At 43.6% G+C, this 18290-nt stretch overlaps 2 protein-coding genes across 4 annotated transcripts in view; one reads left to right on the top strand and one right to left on the bottom strand.

Annotated features, from left to right (window-relative positions):
• Positions 1-8586, top strand: part of vps13b (vacuolar protein sorting 13 homolog B) — a 336932-nt gene extending 328346 nt beyond the window's left edge. For all 3 annotated transcript variants that reach the window (XM_076105383.1, XM_076105381.1, XM_076105384.1), the window contains 7 exons: positions 1745-1921; positions 2322-2492; positions 3081-3257; positions 5063-5165; positions 6643-6811; positions 6901-6981; positions 7562-8586. In XM_076105383.1, the coding sequence (XP_075961498.1) occupies positions 1745-1921; positions 2322-2492; positions 3081-3257; positions 5063-5165; positions 6643-6811; positions 6901-6981; positions 7562-7810 (1127 nt within the window). In that variant the 3' untranslated portion in view covers positions 7811-8586. The remainder of the gene's footprint in view (positions 1-1744; positions 1922-2321; positions 2493-3080; positions 3258-5062; positions 5166-6642; positions 6812-6900; positions 6982-7561) is intronic.
• Positions 8587-10307: 1721 nt separating this feature from the next.
• rgs22 (regulator of G protein signaling 22) overlaps positions 10308-18290 on the bottom strand; it is a gene marked incomplete at its 5' end in the record, with an annotated part of 10603 nt that continues 2620 nt past the window's right edge. Inside the window, 10 exons of the mRNA XM_076105362.1 lie at positions 10308-10312; positions 11468-11567; positions 12136-12267; positions 12368-12550; positions 12783-12962; positions 14039-14197; positions 14826-14894; positions 15773-15937; positions 17781-17943; positions 18209-18290. The exon at positions 18209-18290 is cut by the window's right edge and continues 103 nt beyond it. Of these exons, the coding sequence (XP_075961477.1) occupies positions 10308-10312; positions 11468-11567; positions 12136-12267; positions 12368-12550; positions 12783-12962; positions 14039-14197; positions 14826-14894; positions 15773-15937; positions 17781-17943; positions 18209-18290 (1238 nt within the window). The remainder of the gene's footprint in view (positions 10313-11467; positions 11568-12135; positions 12268-12367; positions 12551-12782; positions 12963-14038; positions 14198-14825; positions 14895-15772; positions 15938-17780; positions 17944-18208) is intronic.

The raw sequence follows: 18290 nt of genomic DNA, 5'->3' as shown, positions 1-18290 counted from the left end.
ATTCCGCAATTTATTCTTACAAAGTCTGGAGTTAAAATGATTGCACCCAAGAGCTCCCGTCGCTTTGTGACAGAAAGTGATGTAGAGCTCCAGGGAGCAACATCTGAATCACTGGGGGCTCGAAAAAGATTTAGATTCTCTCCTTGTCGTAATTTACCGTTTCATCCTAAGCTTTGACTGATGACTCATGGTTGCGTAGGCTGAACACGTCCGACTTATCTGGCCCTTAAAAAGTGGCTCCGTACCTCTCTCCTGCGTTGTCCTCATGTCTAGTCAAAGCCTCCACACATGTTCTGATTTAAGCCCGTCGTTTCCACATCAGAAATCACTGTTCTGGACCAACACTTCCTCCCCGCTGTCTCTCGTTAGAGCCCTCGTTTCTGCTCGTATTTCAGCACGTCACCTCACCGCTTCCTGAGTCAACACGCAGAGTGAGGGGGGGGTCGGACACCGACGGGAAGCTTGGCATTCTGGGACTGATTAGTATTAGGATGTACGGTATGGTGATCGCACATACACCCACCGGCGTAAAACGACGCACATACTCCTTCTGGACGTACTAAAAGGCGTGCACTACCTACGTATACACACTTGCACTGTACATGTATGTGCATTTGAAAGCATGACTCAGCCCTGTAAACATCAGCTCCTGTCAGGACTTTATGCTTTACCAAAACTACAACTGGGAGACCATGAGAGGCAGAAACGACCACTAGGCCGCGCCGGAGTCGGTTTCCAACCATTAGGGCCCATCACTCAAGTGCAAATTGACGGAGAATAAGAGCAGAGCGGGGTCGGCGTCTCGAGAAACGTCTATTTGATTTTTGAGATGCAATTGTCAGCGCATAAATATCAGTGAGCCGTGCCTTCTAAAGGGGACGCTATGGTTGAATGAGAGAGATGAGGTGAGATAGTAGGAGGTTGTAAATCTAACTGTGGCACATGCATGATTTCATGCAGGAGTGTGTGAGTCTTTGTGCATGAGTGTATGTGAAACAATGCTGGACATACGTATAATCAAGATGTAAAAACATTGTGCAAATAATTCTGCGAAGCGTTTAAATTGGGAGAGCCAATCCAAACGAGTAGAGGAGGGTGAACGTTTACTCAAGGGGCTTGTATGTGGAGTGTTCCTCCTAAAAGCAGGTGTTCCAGATGTGTTTCTGTTAAATACAAAACCCATTTTAGCAGTATAAAGAATTACGGTTGTGTTTTACGGTATGTAAATTCTGTAAATTCTGTGGTATCACACCATTGCGGCTACCTCCAAAAATAATACAGTTAAAGTTTATTTCTTTAAATATTTGCTTCCAGTCCAAGTTTTTCTTGAAAAGCTAAACTGAGAGAGAGAGAAGAGAAAAAAGGCTGAATAGACTCATTCAAGGATTCAAGGATCATTTATCGTCATTATGCAACAAAATGCAGTTGTAGCCCCACACGAGAAAAACCTGACACAAACAGGGATGCATTCCTGTGATGCATTGTTGGAACTTGCATCAGGAGGAATGTAAACAGCAGCAAAAGAACTATTCTCTGGCCAGATGATATGGCCGACATATTAACATGAGAAATTCAACACCGGCGAAACATTGTCCATCACAGTTCACTATGTTTGAGCATCATTCATGTAAACACAGAGTAATACAACAACATCGTGGATAATATCACACTTATTTCATTCATACATTCACTTATTATGAAGTGTTATTGAACAACTGTGCTGTGGTCGTCGCTGTGTTCACAGGTTGGGTGGTGGGATCTTTGGATATCCTGGGCAGTCCTGCCAGCCTGGTGCGGAGTATCGGCAACGGCGTGTCCGACTTCTTCCGGCTGCCATACGAAGGTCTGACGCGTGGGCCTGGAGCCTTCGTCAGCGGGGTGTCCAGAGGAACCACCTCCTTCGTCAAGCATATCTCAAAAGGTAACAGCTGTTCAGAATGTTTACATTTGTTTTGTGGAATAGCTTACTTTAGGCTGATACAACACATACTGTACGTTGCCTGATGAACACTGTTTCTATTTTGTGGGCGACTGTGGCCCAGAAGTTAGAGCGGGTCGTCCCTCAATCAGAAGATCGGCGGTTCAATCCCCGACTCCGCTAGTCCATGTTGATGTGTCCTTGGGCAAGATGCTTAACCCCAAATTGCTCCCTAATGCTGTGCCCTCAGTGTATGAATGGGTGAATGATGACATGCAGTGTTACTACAGTGGTCGAAAGACTAGAAAAGGGCATACAAGTACAATCCATTTACCATTTACACATTTGAAATGAACCGTTTTGGTTGAGCATTGAGCTTGAACATCATTTGTTTTGTGTTCAGGCACACTGACCTCCATCACCAACTTAGCGACGAGTCTGGCCAGGAACATGGACCGCCTGTCTCTGGATGAAGAGCACTACACCAGGCAGGAGGAGTGGAGACGCCAGCTCCCGGAGAGCCTCGGGGACGGACTGAGGCAGGGGCTGTCACGACTCGGCATTAGCTTGTTAGGTATGCAGAGAGAATTTTTATTTTTATTTTCATTGAGCTCAATGTATGATCCCCTTAACATCAGGTCATTTGAAACATGCACACGCATTTCACCTGCTTTCCATTGGCATCAGGCGCGCACACACACACACACACACACACACACACACACACACACACACACTGGTGCGCACAATGACAGAGAGCTATGAGACGGAGCAGTGGAGACAGCACAGCAGGGACTCAAAACACCCAGAGGGCAATGAAACCATATATATCTATGAGTAAAAGTCAAGTCTCAAGACATACAGAGCATATTGTCACTGAAACCAAACAGCTGCGCACATCTCTCTGGGTTACAGTGGATTATAATTCCTGATGTGCCCTGTCGATGTGTCATACATAAAATGAAGGGTCAGATATTTTCTGTGTCTGAATTCCTGTGTGAGTCCCATTTATGACGCTATGGAATAAGTTTGTTTCCCATGTCTTGTTAAAATGAAATCCCTCTGTGTCTTTTGTGTATTTTGTAACTGTACGTCTCTTATTTAGTTTTTATTGAACAAAGCACGCTAATAAAGAACACTGACTTTTCCTTTGTTCTTTCAGGCGCAATAGCGGGCATCGTGGACCAACCCATGCAGAACTTCCAGAGGAACTGGGAGCTGCAGAGCTCCGCTGGGAGCAAGGCCAAAGGGGTCATCTCTGGAGTGGGGAAAGGCATTGTGGGGGTTTTCACCAAGCCCATCGGAGGAGCAGCTGAACTGGTGTCCCAGACCGGATACGGTGAGTTCAGGATGGTCAAAGATAACAGCCTGTTGAATAATGAATTCATGTTTTTCTTCTCCTGTGTAGGTCTGTTTCAGATGCTGTGTTTCAGGTTGTTTTCTATTTCAGTGGATGAAGTGATTGGTCATTAAAGCTTGATTAGTTCTGTCTATTATAGTGACTCTTGTTCCTTTTCCTGTGGTTTACAATTTAACCTAAATCATTTCAAATGCATTTATATATTGTCCTGTAGAGACACGTACTGTTACACAAGCGCAGTGTTATCACACTCACACAGCAGTCAACCGAAGTGTAAAGAGAGATTTGGTCATGCAGCAAGGTTTTAAATCTATTTAATACCTCTTACTTTCCAAGAAACACACACACACCTGTGTCCACTTGGCGCCTTTTTCTAGGCCGCCTACAGAAAAAGCGCTGCACCCAGCGTTTTTTTGTGCAGCGGCTCCGAGCGCTTTCAGTTGACAATCTCTTTTTTCAGAAAAGCGCTGGTGAGGTCACTGTAGTAAAGGGAGCAGAAGCTTGTTTTGTCCGTGTCCATCGATGCTTACGGTGAATAAAACAAATATATAGTAGCCCAAATAGATAAAACAAAGCACAGGAGCGATGCCAGTCTGTCATACAACGGTGGTGATATTGTTGTGCCTCCTGCCACCGATTTTCTGCCAGATGTGGACACAAGCCCTGAGCAACAATATTCGAATGAACACACATGTGAATTCGAAATTGTGCGTCAGGAAAATGTCAGGACAAGTTTTCCCCTTCTGTGCTCTTGGCTCGAGCCAGAGGTGTTTACTAGGACATGACTTCAGTAGCACAGGAACGTTTAGAGAACGGCTGAAAGACACACACACACACACACACGCATATATATAAGCCTAATCGTACATGCACAAACACTTGTAGAAGTCTTTGGAGTTAGCTTGAGTTTTATTGGCGGTAGATGGAGGTGGGGTGTGTTGTTGCTAACAGGTCATAAACTACCAGCGCTGTGTAAGAGCTCTGATCCACCTGAAACACATCGGCTGGTAATATCTGCAGAACAACCGTGTCATTATGAAACTACACACACACACACTCTCATTCACTCAGAGCAGCATTGCAGAGGACCACTGCACTGCATCATTAATGGCTCTCATTGTGTTCTTTATGGCTCGATTTTAACCATTCGATGACTTCGCTGCTGCTGCTGCTAGAGTGGGACGAAGGAACACTTGACCACACGCTCGTGGGTTATGAACTCGCTGTGACGTGTGCCCACAGAGCCAATCATGTGTTTGGATGAATGCAGACACACACATCCAATGTCCAGTCTATCAGCTTGTTGTAGGGATTTAAGTGAGAATGGTGCCAGTCGGCCTCGTGCATGACCCTCAACACTGTCAAACACAGGAGACTAAACTTAGTTGAGCTTAGTTTATGCTCGCCGTAAAGCACGATTTACATCTCTTATTCGTTTTAAAGAAATCTACATTTCAGTAAATATTTTGCAGCCAAATCAAATTGTTCACAGGATATTCAACTTTTGTTTCTTTGTAATACATTTAATACTTGAGTTCTTTCTCTGCAGGTCCAAAGGCAATAAAGTAGGCCATGAATGTGAGATATGAGTGAACAGTTCATTACATTTCCTCTGCAGCATAGTGGAGTTTGGTTTATGGCGTTTTGCAGGTTACACTCGTCGTCTTCTTGCTTCTTCTCAGTACATTTTGTTTGCACGCCCTCGGAGAATAATGCAATGAACAGCATGTTGAGCATAACTGATGATGTTGACTGTCTTTGTTTGTCTTTGTCTCTTCTGACAGGGATCCTTCATGGAGCCGGCCTGTGGCAGCTCCCTAAACAACTGTACCTGCCTACAGAGGAGAAGTCCTCTCAGGCCCCAAACAGCCACCTTAAATATGTCTGGTATGAAACCCCTGGCCGTCCCGAGCCGTTCGTCCTCTCCGCAGGCTCCTCCTTCATTTTTGTCCAGCGATTCGTTAGAAGTGGGACATGTGTTCTCGCCTTTGCTTTTCTTGGAGTCTCTCCAGGATCGGCTGTTCTGTTTCTCCCTCTTACCTCTCATCATTTTTGCTTGTCTTGTTTTTAAAAAAAAAAAGAAGAAAGAACTTGGACGGTTCATTACCCACTTTCCCCCCAAAAAAAGACTCTGGAAAAATGTTTGACCTTGATCCCACACATGGTAGCCAGCCTGCCCTCCCCTGTTCTCATCGAGTCATGTTAAAAGGTTTTTATAAGCACTCTGCCAAAGCCGGCGGCTAGAACTGATTCTTGTTGTTTAACTGTGAGTCTATCCAGAGATGTTTCCCAGTGCCATCGGATGGAGGAACACCTTCCCTTGTGTGCAGGAACGGTTTGGAGGTTGCAGGTTGTGCCAAGCAGAAGGTTACTGTCGGGTCTTGTGTTGTAAAAAAAGAAGAAAAGAAAATATGGCAGTGGTATCGAGAGCACTGCATCAGAAATGAGTGTTTCAGCTCAACAGCACTTAATATTATCATACAAATTTACAAGAGGCCTGTCTCTCCAGAAGGTTATCAGGAGCTGCAGAAAAAATGCATTTATGGCATTTTTTTTATGATTTTTCTGCAATTTAGTTTGGTTTCCATAGCTATCAAACATTTACTTCTAATAGCAGTCTGTGTTGACTGTCAACTGCCATTTCTTTAGGATATTCCACTTAAGTTGTCATCACCCGAGGGGTCAGCAGCATGTCGTGCTAATGTTAGAGGAAGACGAAAAACAACACATGAACGCTGAGATAATGCTCCCCTGTGCTTTTTATTCATGCTGCATTGCAGTCAAACTGGTTTCCATCAGGCATCCGTCAATTATTGTTACTACTACAGGTAGCCCAGACACTGGAGGGGTCAGCCGTATGAGCAGAGTAACACTGAACAGAACCAAACTGTCCCTACTTGTGGCTGCTTTCACATCTGCGCCGCAATTTGAGCACCTGCCTTCCAAAGTAAACACGCTGTCAGAGAAACATGACTGAAGACTGCAGGTCCCGCCTCACACATATTCCCCCATCCAACATGTGTGTAACAGGAACCGCTGCAGAGAATGTGTGGAAATGTAAATTACAGGATGTACAGAGACGCGTGTTTGTGTGTGTTGAGGTGAGTCGGGGCACCTTGTGTGGTCTCGTGTTGATCGGGGAAAGTGTATAGCTAGAGGCCTGTGTGTGTGTGTGTGTGTGTGTGTGTGTGTATGCACATAATCCATGCAGGAGAAGTCTTGTGTGTGTGTGTGGGGGATTGTGGCTTGTAGTACAAGTGTTGATGAAGCATGAAACTACCTAGCCTTAGTCTTACGTGTTATGTGAAGCTGGAATTTAGCGTAATGTGTCATAACTTGTCCTCGCTGGCTCTCTGCTCCACAGGAAGATGCTCCAGTCTCTGGGGCGGCCGGAGCTCCACATGGCCCTGGAGGTGACCATCGTGAGCGGGTCGGGCCAGGAGCACGCCGGCTGTCTTCTCCTCACCTCCGAGGTGCTGTTCGTGGTTAGCCTCAGCGAGGACACCCAGCAGCAGGCCTTCCCCATCACAGAGGTAACTGACAGCAGTCAGGAAGAAAAAGAAAGATCTTTTAGTTGTGTGTTGCTGTGAAGTAAGAGCGCCCAACCTCCTGTCCCTCTCAGGTGGAGTGTCAGCAGGAGCCGGGGCAGCAGGGCCAGCTCACCCTCACCTTGCAGCAGCAGACAGTAGCCAGCGACACAGAGGTGAGACTCTCTGAGTAATGGAGCTGCACAGGGGCCACATGGTGGAAATCAAAGAGGAACGATAGTGTTTAATTGATGCACTGTTCATACAGGCTCATTGTTGAAACATTATGTACCACATCTAACTTTTAAAAGGGAGCGATGCTATATAGTAGGGACAGTATTTTTCTGAATAAAGATAATATTTAAATTATTTGTAACACTTATTGCATCTTCACAGCAGTCTGTGTGCTAAAACGCCTGAACCTTATTTAGCAATATTTGTGAACAATTCTACTTTATGTTTGGAAGTCTCTTGGACATTGGCTTAGTGTACAACATACATGTTTCCTCTGACAAATGTTTAAGAGGCCATGACCTCAGAACGGGGATTGCACCCTAAAATGATTCTTAACCATGAGTAGTTCAGTTATTTTCACTAATTATTTTCTGTCTGCTTTGATATTAATAAGCTGCTGTAGTTTCTGATTTGCATGAGAAAACGCTCCATCGTGTGTCGTTGGCGGCTCATTATTGGACACCACCAATGATCAGGACCAATGTATTGGTAGTCATTTGATCAGTCTGTCTCCCTCCTCAGGGTGACGGCGTTCGGGAGCGTCTGTCAGAGCAGCAGTACCGGCGGCTGGTGGACTACGTGACGCGGGCCTCTCAGTTCCTTTCCCCCTCCGCCGCCTCGCTCCAGCAGCAGCTCCCGGTGACGCTCGCGGAGCCGCCGCCCTCCGTGACCAAGTCTTACCGCTACCTGGTGTGTCCCGCCTTCGCCAAGGTGTTTGTCAGCAAGTTCACCATGGTAAAGAATAAAGCCTTACGCATCGGATTCCACTAATACACAGGAACACACATCTGTGGATTTATGCTACAAAAAAAATCTGATTCAAAATAAGCCTTAAAAATACACTCTACTCTGAAGGAATAACTACACATTTATGCAAAAGATATGTTGAGGTAAAATAAGAATTAATTTTTTATTAAAGTAAGTCCACCTGGTCATTCATGCCTTAGGGATGTAGAGAAAAGTCTTGCATTTGAAAGATATATTTTTACAGATACAAACAAGCTCATCACATGAATGAGAATCAGTCTGAATCTTAGAAACACATGTAAGTTAAGACATTTCACCGAGCACATACTATAGTAAACACTAAAACCAACAAAGAGTTGTCAACTTAAACCTCCTCGGATCAACAGCGTTTCCTCCCAACTTTAAATGGGGGCTCTTTCAGTCCGTGTGAAACCTCAGTGTTGCAGTACACAACTAATCTGTTCCATTTCCATCAAACCGCTGCGCAATGTTTCACTCTGCAGAACAAGCTCTCTGTTTACATTCTCCATGTAGTGACTGTCTCGTGCCAATGTTAAGTGCAATATTACATACATGTTGATGGACACTAGAGAAACCAGCTGTCAACCAAAATGTTGTTTTATAGATGATGTAACATACTTGTTGACAATAAAACTGTTCCTTGTAACCTTACGTGGATGCCAACCCCTCATGATGCAAACATGTTATTGTTGCCTTTTATATTGTTGCACCACTGAGCTCTGTCTGATGCCTTTAATGTATGTATATGGATAATATTTTAATAAATACATAAAGAATGATGAAGTGTTGTGCCTTTACTGTGTACAATGTAAGAGGGAAATGAAGTGTGAATCTGGCAAATATGAATGAAATACACGAGTGGACACAGCCAGAAACTGAGTCCGATATAAATTGTTTGTGTTGCAGAAGTCACAGCTGCTTTAGCATGCTGTTCATGTTGGAATAAAACTGAACATCCTGAAACATCACAACTTATTTCGTCCATCGTATCACATTGGAGATTTTTACAAGAAATGAATGCCTGCCAAAAAACCCACAGCACTCCATCAGTCAGCAGAAGTTGACGTTTGCCAGCAGCAGACTAACTAAACAATTTTGAAAAAGGCAGCAAGCACGAATTCAAAAAGCTGCAGGTCTGTGCTGGACACAAAACAACACTGGAACAGTTTAGAAGCAGTTCATAAGAGAAGCAGAATGCCACTTCGGAGAGCGCAGACAATGGTGCATTCACGTGCTTCTCAGATGTGTCAGATGTCCCGAGGTGGGAAGTCGTTCTTTGAACATCGGTGTGTTCAGGAGCTGCAGGTCGCAATGTGGAATCAACATGGAGAGTAGATGAGTAGATATCTGACAACGTTAATGAAAGTGAAACATAATGCCTGTACAGACAAGCTGATAACCTTCTTGACAAAAGTAACAGTTGTTTACATTGACCTTAAATGAGCAGATGTTTTCTCGTAGGAATGCGATCATAACAGGTTGTTGGTCTTGCAGACTAACGGCACTGAAGCTTTACTAATGGACAGTACTGGCCTTCTCTCACTAGTTTGCATGTTTATGCTTATGTTAAGCATTTTGAATTGCCCTTGTGTTATAGAATGTGCTATATAGATACAATTCCCATACCTCACCATTTAAATGTTTGTTTGTTGTAATACCAATGTTGGCCACAAGAGGCTGACGTTCACCACTACCCCACGATCTAAATAGGAATAAAAGCATTCATGTTTTCTTTCAGGTGAATTTTAATTTGTCCATGCACTCTAAAGGCAAGGTACATATATTGTTAGCAAGTTATGTAAATGTAAAGTCACCTGGAGGAAACCGATGCTTTGAGTCACATTGTGTAGCAGTGCACGTCAGCCTCGTGTAGCCAAAATGAGTATTAGAGACCCTATTCCTCACCTGTGCTAAAGTCATAAACACAGGATGGAAAACAATTTAGATCAGATTTATAAAATAGATCTGTTTTTTTGTTTTTTTAAAATCTCACTTCCTCTCAGGGCTCCCATATCTTTGTCACACAGGGTTCAAGCAACTATTCTTACACCATGTGTAAACCCAGCCTCAGACTTCTACCTCATCAAGACATCAGTAACAGCTGTGCTCTTAGTTTTCACTCGTGGCGCTCCGATAACGGCGTTCAGGCACCGCCGTCATCCGTTTGTGTCAAAGCTGGGCGGCACGAAGTCACTTCTTAACACTTTGGTTTCATATCACGGTTGCAGGCTTCAGTCAAACATGAGAGCCAGTTATGTCTGAGTGGCAAGTAACTGCTTTGTTATTTGTTACTAAATGTTATTTCACTCTTTGTTCACCATCGTATCTGTTACACTGTTCACTGTGTAACAGATAATGAAAAAGGCATTGTATAGTATATCACTAAAATGTTATATCATAGTGTGTCAAACTAAGTTAGAAGTTCATCGATACAATAGAAGACGATGTGGTGAAGAAAGCCGTTCATCCTCAGTTCTGGTTTGGAAACAAAACTCTGGACTCAGTCTGTGGAAACACACAAGAAGAGAATGACAGAAACATGTACGTGACAATTTAGGGTACAGCACTTCGAGTGGTCGGAAGATTAGAAAGGCGCTGTATAAATGCAAACCCATGTATTATTTATGACCTACTATACTGATACTTTTATGTCTTTCACTGTTGGGCAGTATTGGTTGATCTGGTAACTGAAGTTTTCAGTAGCTTAGCTCTTTTATTGATCAAGTCCACACAAGCTAAATTTGCCCGATCATTTCTGCTGTGCCATGAAATGAAACAGTACAACAGCACCATACATGGACGTGTAGCCGAGAGAAGCACTTCTGTATCACCGTGGCCTAAAACCCTCTGTCATCTTCTGAAGATGCTGATTTGTACCAGTTCTAGATAATGTGTCAGTTACCCCCTCTCTAATCCCGTTGTTTGTCTGTGTGAATAAAAGGTGACACCACCTGTACTCATTCTGAATGTGTAGTGAGTCCATCTGCAGATGTTAAACTTACAGAAAGACAAGACAAGACCCCATACGATATATAGAAGTTGCCACGCCAGCTTGTGTTTAACTTGATGGGTCAGGACGGAGAGAAAGTGATCCAGAGAGAGTTTAATTATTCTGATTTATTTATAATGTTATTGCTATGATAGTAAGGTGCAGGATTGTCCATGGATGTTAGAGTTAAGTATGCAATAAACTACTTCTGCCATGTTGTGGTAGCTCAGCGTGCTACATTCTCTCCAGCTTCCTTTAAGAAACTGGTAGGTTGCTCAACACCGTAAAGTTTTATAACATACAGTACTATGACATTTACAAGCCTATGGGCTCTAGTTTTATAATGATTCAATGTTTTTGCTCGGACCATAACCATCAAAATTATGAAAAAACGTGGTCATGTTTTGTTCTACCTTGGGCAGGGGTATTCTAACTCCTGTACAGAACATTACCACCTAATGGACAAGCTGAAGCTGCTCTTTTGGTCAGACTTCTTCATAATGAGACAGTTCTGACAGATGGAAGGGGTTGGCGTCGACTGTGAGAACGGCTAAAAGTCATTTCAGTGTTTTGATTTCCTTCATTTAGTCTGACTGGTAGCAGAGAGTAGTTAAAGTGCTGGACATGGGGATTTGACTGAGCCCTGGGAGACAAATGGAGGGGGGGTGTACCTGAGGCCGTGGAGAACGAGGCTCCCAGCTGACTCTGTCTCCTCAGCAGCACCTCTTCTCTCTTCAGAGCTGCCAAGTACTTGGAGTAGGACCACGACAACTGAGGGAAGAACATTGTTAGAGAAATGGCTCAATCTGGCCAGTGATTCCAAAATTCCCACTCAAGAGTTATGCTGAAAGACCAAACAATTGCACTCAAAAGTTATTTATCACATAATATACACGTCAAAATGTCACAAATGTGTTTTGACATTTAAACATTTTAGAAATACAATTTAGTTGGTTGTCACATGACGTCTGACACAGCAGGATTTAGTAACGTTAGCTAAACGCAGTCAGATTCAGACTCAGACGTGAAATGAAGCCGAATAAGTGGAGATGTGAAATGGCTACAAGGTCCTGAAACAGTCAAGAGGCTGAAAAGTTGTCGGATTCTGCATTTTGGTGGTCCAAGGTCACTGTGACCTCTCAAAACACGTCATATACTAATTATGTCAATTGCACATAAATGTCTAATAGGATAAAATGATAAAGTGATGACATTTTGGACGCACGTGGATGTAAACTGCACTGATTGGAGGAGGAATACAAAAGGAAAAAAGGAAATCGTTTGGTTCCTTTCACGTGATACGTACACACATTTGTAGGAACATCAGACTGCTCCTTACCTGTTGTGTGGGAGTCAGCAGCTCTCTGCTCTGTGCCCTCGACTGTTTTTTTACACTTCTTCCCTCTTGTCCTTCTTCTACATCGTCTTCCTCCTCCTCTCCAAGACTGGACTCCGGCCTCTCCAGCTCTTTCTGAACAAGAGAGGTCAGACTGAATTAGTACTTTCTTTTTCTCAACACTATTGCAGTAGTATTCAAGGTTGTTATCCCTCAGTTTGGACCGTTTTCTCACCTGAGCTCTCCTCTTCTCCTCCTCGCCCTCCTCTTCCTCCTCTTTTCTCCGCTGTCTCCGTACTCTGGCTCTGTGTTTGACCCGTTTCTCCTGCAGTAGAGGAAGAAGTTGCCCCTCTTGGACACTGCTGCTCAGCTCTTGAAACTCGGGCCAGAACTTCAGCAGTGCACTGAACACTGACATCTACATACAGAGAGAAAAGGCACACACATGCAGTCTACATACTGGAAGGAAATACAACACAAACCACACTCTTAGACACACACACACACACACACACACACACACACACACACACACACACACACACACACACACACACACACACACACACACACACACACACACACACACACACACACACACACACACACACACACACACACACACACACACACACACACACACACACTACCTGTGCCTCTCTGAAGATGTAAGGACCCAGTTTGTGGCGTCTCTCCAGAACCTGCTGGGCCTGTTCAGGAGGGATGTCTATCTGCAGAGCCGGGGGCATGGAGGAGTCGATGAAACAGTTAATGATGGTGGAGACCTTCTGCTGGACAGTGGCCTCATCGCTGTGGGAGTGACAGAGGTCCTGCACAGGATGAGGAGAGAACATAAATGTGTGGTGGGAAATATTTGTATGTTCCAAATGCTCCTGAAATGTTTGGATTATCACTGTATTTTGTTTCTTACTATACACAATGGGATATTACGTGAAAGTTTTCCTGTTTTTGTAAATTCACATGAGAGATTTGTGTTTTTCCACTGTACTACTCTCACTGGTTTGAAGTCAGTTCAAGTGATGTTGCAGTCCCCTGAGCACCAATCAGGATTTAGCAACATTTAAATAAATAAAAAAAATCTAATGACAGTTTGAGTTTGTTTGCTTATGTTTCCAGGTCACTGTTAAACAAACCTGATCAAATCACACTCACATAGTCCTGATGAAGCCGATTGGTTGACGTTATGAGTGGTAACTTGGTTGCCTATTTTCTCATGAATACGTTATAGAGAACATGTCTTTTTTTGTAGACGTGAAACCAAGTTTTCAGGGGCCTTGAGCTTAAGCGTAAAGATACCATCAGCGAGCAGCAGATCTTAACACCCTTAAAGACACAAAAAACACTTCAAATAACAAAAGCTCACGTGCAATGCATGCTGGGATATGTAGGCATGGAGAGCCAGAGAACTCGGTCAATATAGCACACACTGAGGAATTCATTGCTTCAATTGACTACATTCACCATCAACACTGATTGGACAACCACAGAAAAGGCGGCAAATTCCCCTTTTTATTCCAAAAGTTCAAGTTGTCTCCTACTAATGTAATGTAATGTCTAATGTAATGTAATGTCTAATGTAATGTCTAATGTATGTATGTACTACACTGACAAGTCCATTGTGACCAGGAGGTTTCAAGTTTCCACATTATGTTTTAAACTAAGACTGAAGGTGAGCACAGAGAAACTTTGCCCCTTCAGCGGATGAATGTGAGAGCAAACTCTACACAATGAAGCTCAACTGTAAAGTAACAATAAACACATTTTAATGGAGGGGGACTTAAATTACTCCTTATATGCTTTTTTGATTTCCTTTCATAGTTAATATGGAATGGCATGCACCAAAGAGTCACAGCATGAGAACCACCAGCACATCGTCCTCCTTTACCTTGTATCTCTGCACCTCCAGCCAGAAGAGCACATCGGTTTCCAGGAAGTCTCCTTTCAGAGAGACAAAGTGCTGGAACTGTATACAGGTGGCAGGGTTGAGAAGGATCCGTCGAAACAGCAGGATCTCTTTGGAGGAACTCATCCACAAGCCCTCGGCCTGCAGGGACACACAGCAGAGGAATGTTATGTTTGAAAGCACACTGCTCCCTCAGGGATAGATCAAATACATATAATGACCTCCTTGTGTGTTAACAGTAGAACAAAACCTTGTGTGCACAGTGGATATAGTACAGTGTGCTCCTGAACAACAGCCTGAAAGATGATCTGTGACCTATGAGCTACAGTCTTAGCTCACAGAAAACTGAGATAATGATACTCCCCTTTATTCAGTAAAGCTGCTCTTTGCCAGTGATGAGATAATGATCATAAAGACAATAGTCATAATCATGTATGGAAAACTCCTTCCTGTAATCATCCTGCTTGAAATGTGAAATGTACATGTTTTATATCTGTGCTCTGCTGTGGAGAATGAAATGAGAGGACAGCAGCAGAGCTGCATGGAAAACACTCCAAACACTATTAAAGGAAGGTTAGTAATGCTGATGCTTTAATCTTATTTATCCTGGATCCAATTTGGGAAAACTAACCACAAGGCCAAAATGGTGTTTGACAAAGCCAGTGCTCGGAGCCAAGTCGTGAACTAAATCACACATGCTTTCAGGCCAGGAAATGCCTTATTTCTCTCCACTGAAAATATCCAGCTTCCCCGGAGGATTCCTCCTTACCTTCCAGGCTTCTCTCCTCGCTCTGCGTCGACGGTAGACGTGTTGTGAGAGTCTGTCCGGTGCTTGGGGCTACCACACACAGAAACACACGATTCAAAAGTCAGAAAGTGAATAAACCAGGATTAACAGAGACACTGAACACTTCTCAAACCTGTCTGTTCTGCACTCTGCTGCTCGTCGTCACCGGCTGTAACTAAAGCTCTCTCTCCTCTTTTACCTTTAACCTTGCCTCGGTCTTTATTTCCTCTGACCTTATTCATCCAATCGCCTCTTAGACATATCCTTGCCTCTCTGATGTCAACTGTCTCCCAGCGTCTTTTCCACCGTTCCATGTAATGCTAAACTATGTCTGCATCTGATTACTTAATGAGAGGATCTGTGTAACCAAACATGGTAAACTCGATAACGTAATGAGGCAGCGCAGTGGAATCTGCGGTTTATGCATTACCACCTGATGAGGCAACCTGAGAAAGCGACTGCGTTTAGTGGTTTCTCACATAGCAGCGCCACTAATGTGCTCTTATCTCTCTCCACGCTCAAGGCCATAACACAACAGGAATCTATTGTTTTATTAGGAACAGACACAAGCCATTTACCAGAGAGCTATTCATTATTGATGCAACACAAGGCCAAAACTTAATATCTTGTTTGTGCAATCCATACTAAAACTGAAGTATAAGTAATGGGACTATTCTTTGGATGGGACCAGTAACTTCCTAAAGTCTCTGCTGGTTTCCTGGCAACCACTCAGAGCCAAGAAACAGTCCAGCATATAACACCACAACTTGTCTGATTTTTGTACGGATTACAAACGAGATTTAACAAGTTAATTAGTGAGCTGCCGGTAGACAGATTTTGTTATGGACAGAGCCAGGCTAGCCGTTTCCAGTCCTTATGCTAATATTATCATATCACACTATTTCTTGATGAGTTGTGCTGCTTTTCACCTTTGGTTGGTGTTTCAGTCGCTCTGTGAACTCAGCTGTGGACAGGAACAGAGGCAGCCACCTTTTCTCAATGTGACTCCTGATGACGTCCTGGATCTCCCCAACGACTGGGTAAGAGGGACATTCGAGCTTAAGACGCTCCAGTCCACCTGCCAGAAGCAATATCTACACACACACACACGCACGCACGCGCACACGCACACGCACACGCACACACACACACACACACACACACACACAGCAAAGTCAAAGATACAGTAGAGGCTGATGCTTGTGTGCGTGTTAATGTGTTTGATATGAATGCTAAATGTCTCACAACATGAAAAGCATGATGACAGACTCAGGAAAAAAGAAGTGCCCACAGTGGGAAACCCGACTGAAAACTCCTCTCCTTCCTGACTCCTGCTGTGCTCTTCATCATTCCCACAATCCCTCTGTTCCCTTCATCTCCCCTGTATGCTTTCTGTCCACATACATCAATCTGGCCATGTCTCCCTATTTATATCTCTTTTATATTTTCTCTCATCTCATTATGCACGCACAAAGCCAAGCATTGCGCGGACACAGACACACACTTCAGAAATGAGAAACAGTCGTGCCATTGGAGTGGGAGTCAGTAGATGAAAGGAGGCCAATCTGTGACTGGATGACTGAGTGATTGAAAGAGTGAAGGGCCAAAGCAGTAAAGCTGTCAGTCTCTCTACATCGCTCACGCAGACGAGAAGCAACACTGAGATGTGAGAGAGCGGCAGCCAGACCCAATCCTGCAGAGTTAGAAGCACTAGAATTGGCATCTTCACTCTAATGTTACAATCATTATTTTGATGGTATTTATGAGATGAGGGTGAAAAATGACAACGATCATGCACCAGAGTTGAAGTCATGTCAATAAACAGGCTATACTGAATGTCTCTCTCTTAACCCAGTGTGCTTCAAGAACAATCAGGGTTCTTCAACAGCCATTACTTTGATATTCACAATCAAGAATGTTAGAGTAGCTCAGCTAATTTAAATGGTAGGAAAAACGTGAACACTTCCTGTTGCAGCTGTGAAAAGGAGTTAGCGAGCTAGCAATTAGCTAAAATGTTCAGAACAATCGGTGAATGTTAAAATATATATCTAAAAGTAAATAAACAGTTCAAATAGTCAGCTAAAAGCAATGAATAGATGAACAACAGATGAGATCAACAGTTGGAATGGTTGGTGTTAGCTGAGTGTAATGGCTAAATAGTTGACGTAGCTAGTGTTGAATGTATCAGTTGAATGGTTCAGGTAGTTATAGTATTACACTTTTGAAATAGTTAAATGTAATGCACAAATGGTTCAAATGTTAGTAGTACAATTGTAATTGAACAAACGGAGACGGACAAAAGGTTGGGAACCATTCTGCCACTGTCCTATGACACATAGAATACACTCTTTCCTGTGAATGTATAATAAATACTGCAAAGCAAACATCTCTGGTGTCCCGAAAGAGAAAAATCAGGCTCACTGCTCAGTGTCCCATCTACTGACTCTAGCTCTACACAGCATGCCCTCCTGCAGTAATCCTAGAATCCAGAAACCAAATCCCAGACTATAAATGTCAGGAGAGATTTCGTCCTACTGTCATTGTTACCGGAGCAAGTCTTTTTTTTGTCTTTCTGTATCCAAACCACACTCTTCTCTTACTCCTTTTAACCCTAACCACGTTCTCTCATTCCCCGTTTTCCCACCGACACCCTGCTGTCAGAGCTGTCAGCATGACATCTGCAGGATGCCCGAGAAGGGAGATGGGGAATTGTGTGAGAGCCGCAGCGGCCTCTGTTTATCAAATCTGAATGTTGAGCTGGAGCTCACATCCCATCTTGGGGTTGTCATGTCATGAGCACCACGTTTCTGCCACCGTCTCTAATGCTTTCCCAGGACGTTGAGAATAATCCAATATCAATCTAGATGTGACAACACAAAAACGGGTTTGCCAATAAAATTTAACATATTCTTTCAACCATGTGACCGACTGACGTACGTCATTCTGTTGCTCTGTTGTGGCCGGGCTGTCGGAGCCAAAGAAGTACGTCCTGGTGAGATATTTGGTCGCAATATGAGACCATTTCTCCTGTCTGACAGCCTTGTCTTTGTGAGGAGTCCTCCTGTACTGCTCCAGATCCAGCCAGCATGTCAGATGGATACTGAGCGGAAACACATGTTCAGAACCACCATCTTACCTTTTAATAAAAATGTCAGGGCATTGTATACATCCTCCAAACAATACACTTTCTGTACATTTTCATACTGCCTTAATTTCATTTTAATGTGAATATGGTGCACATTTGCAGGTCAGTTACAGTGTAATGTTGTAGATATATTGTATGCACATATTTAGGTAGAGTGGGGGACTTAAGTCTGAACAGAGGACGATCATCTCATATACAAACTATGTGCTTTACAGCTCACCTGGCATCCCGATTCTGTAGGAAGGACATAAAGTGTCCGATTTCGTGGCGGTGGCGAAGTAAGGAACCTAGACGGTAGCCTT

This window comes from Anarhichas minor, unplaced genomic scaffold, assembly GCF_050575085.1.
Source record: "Anarhichas minor isolate MPS153535 unplaced genomic scaffold, ASM5057508v1 ptg000032l, whole genome shotgun sequence".
NCBI classification, from domain to species: Eukaryota; Metazoa; Chordata; class Actinopteri; order Perciformes; family Anarhichadidae; genus Anarhichas; species Anarhichas minor.
The sequence above is the reverse complement of the archived record's forward strand: the minus strand, read 5'-3'. Positions and strand labels throughout refer to the sequence as shown.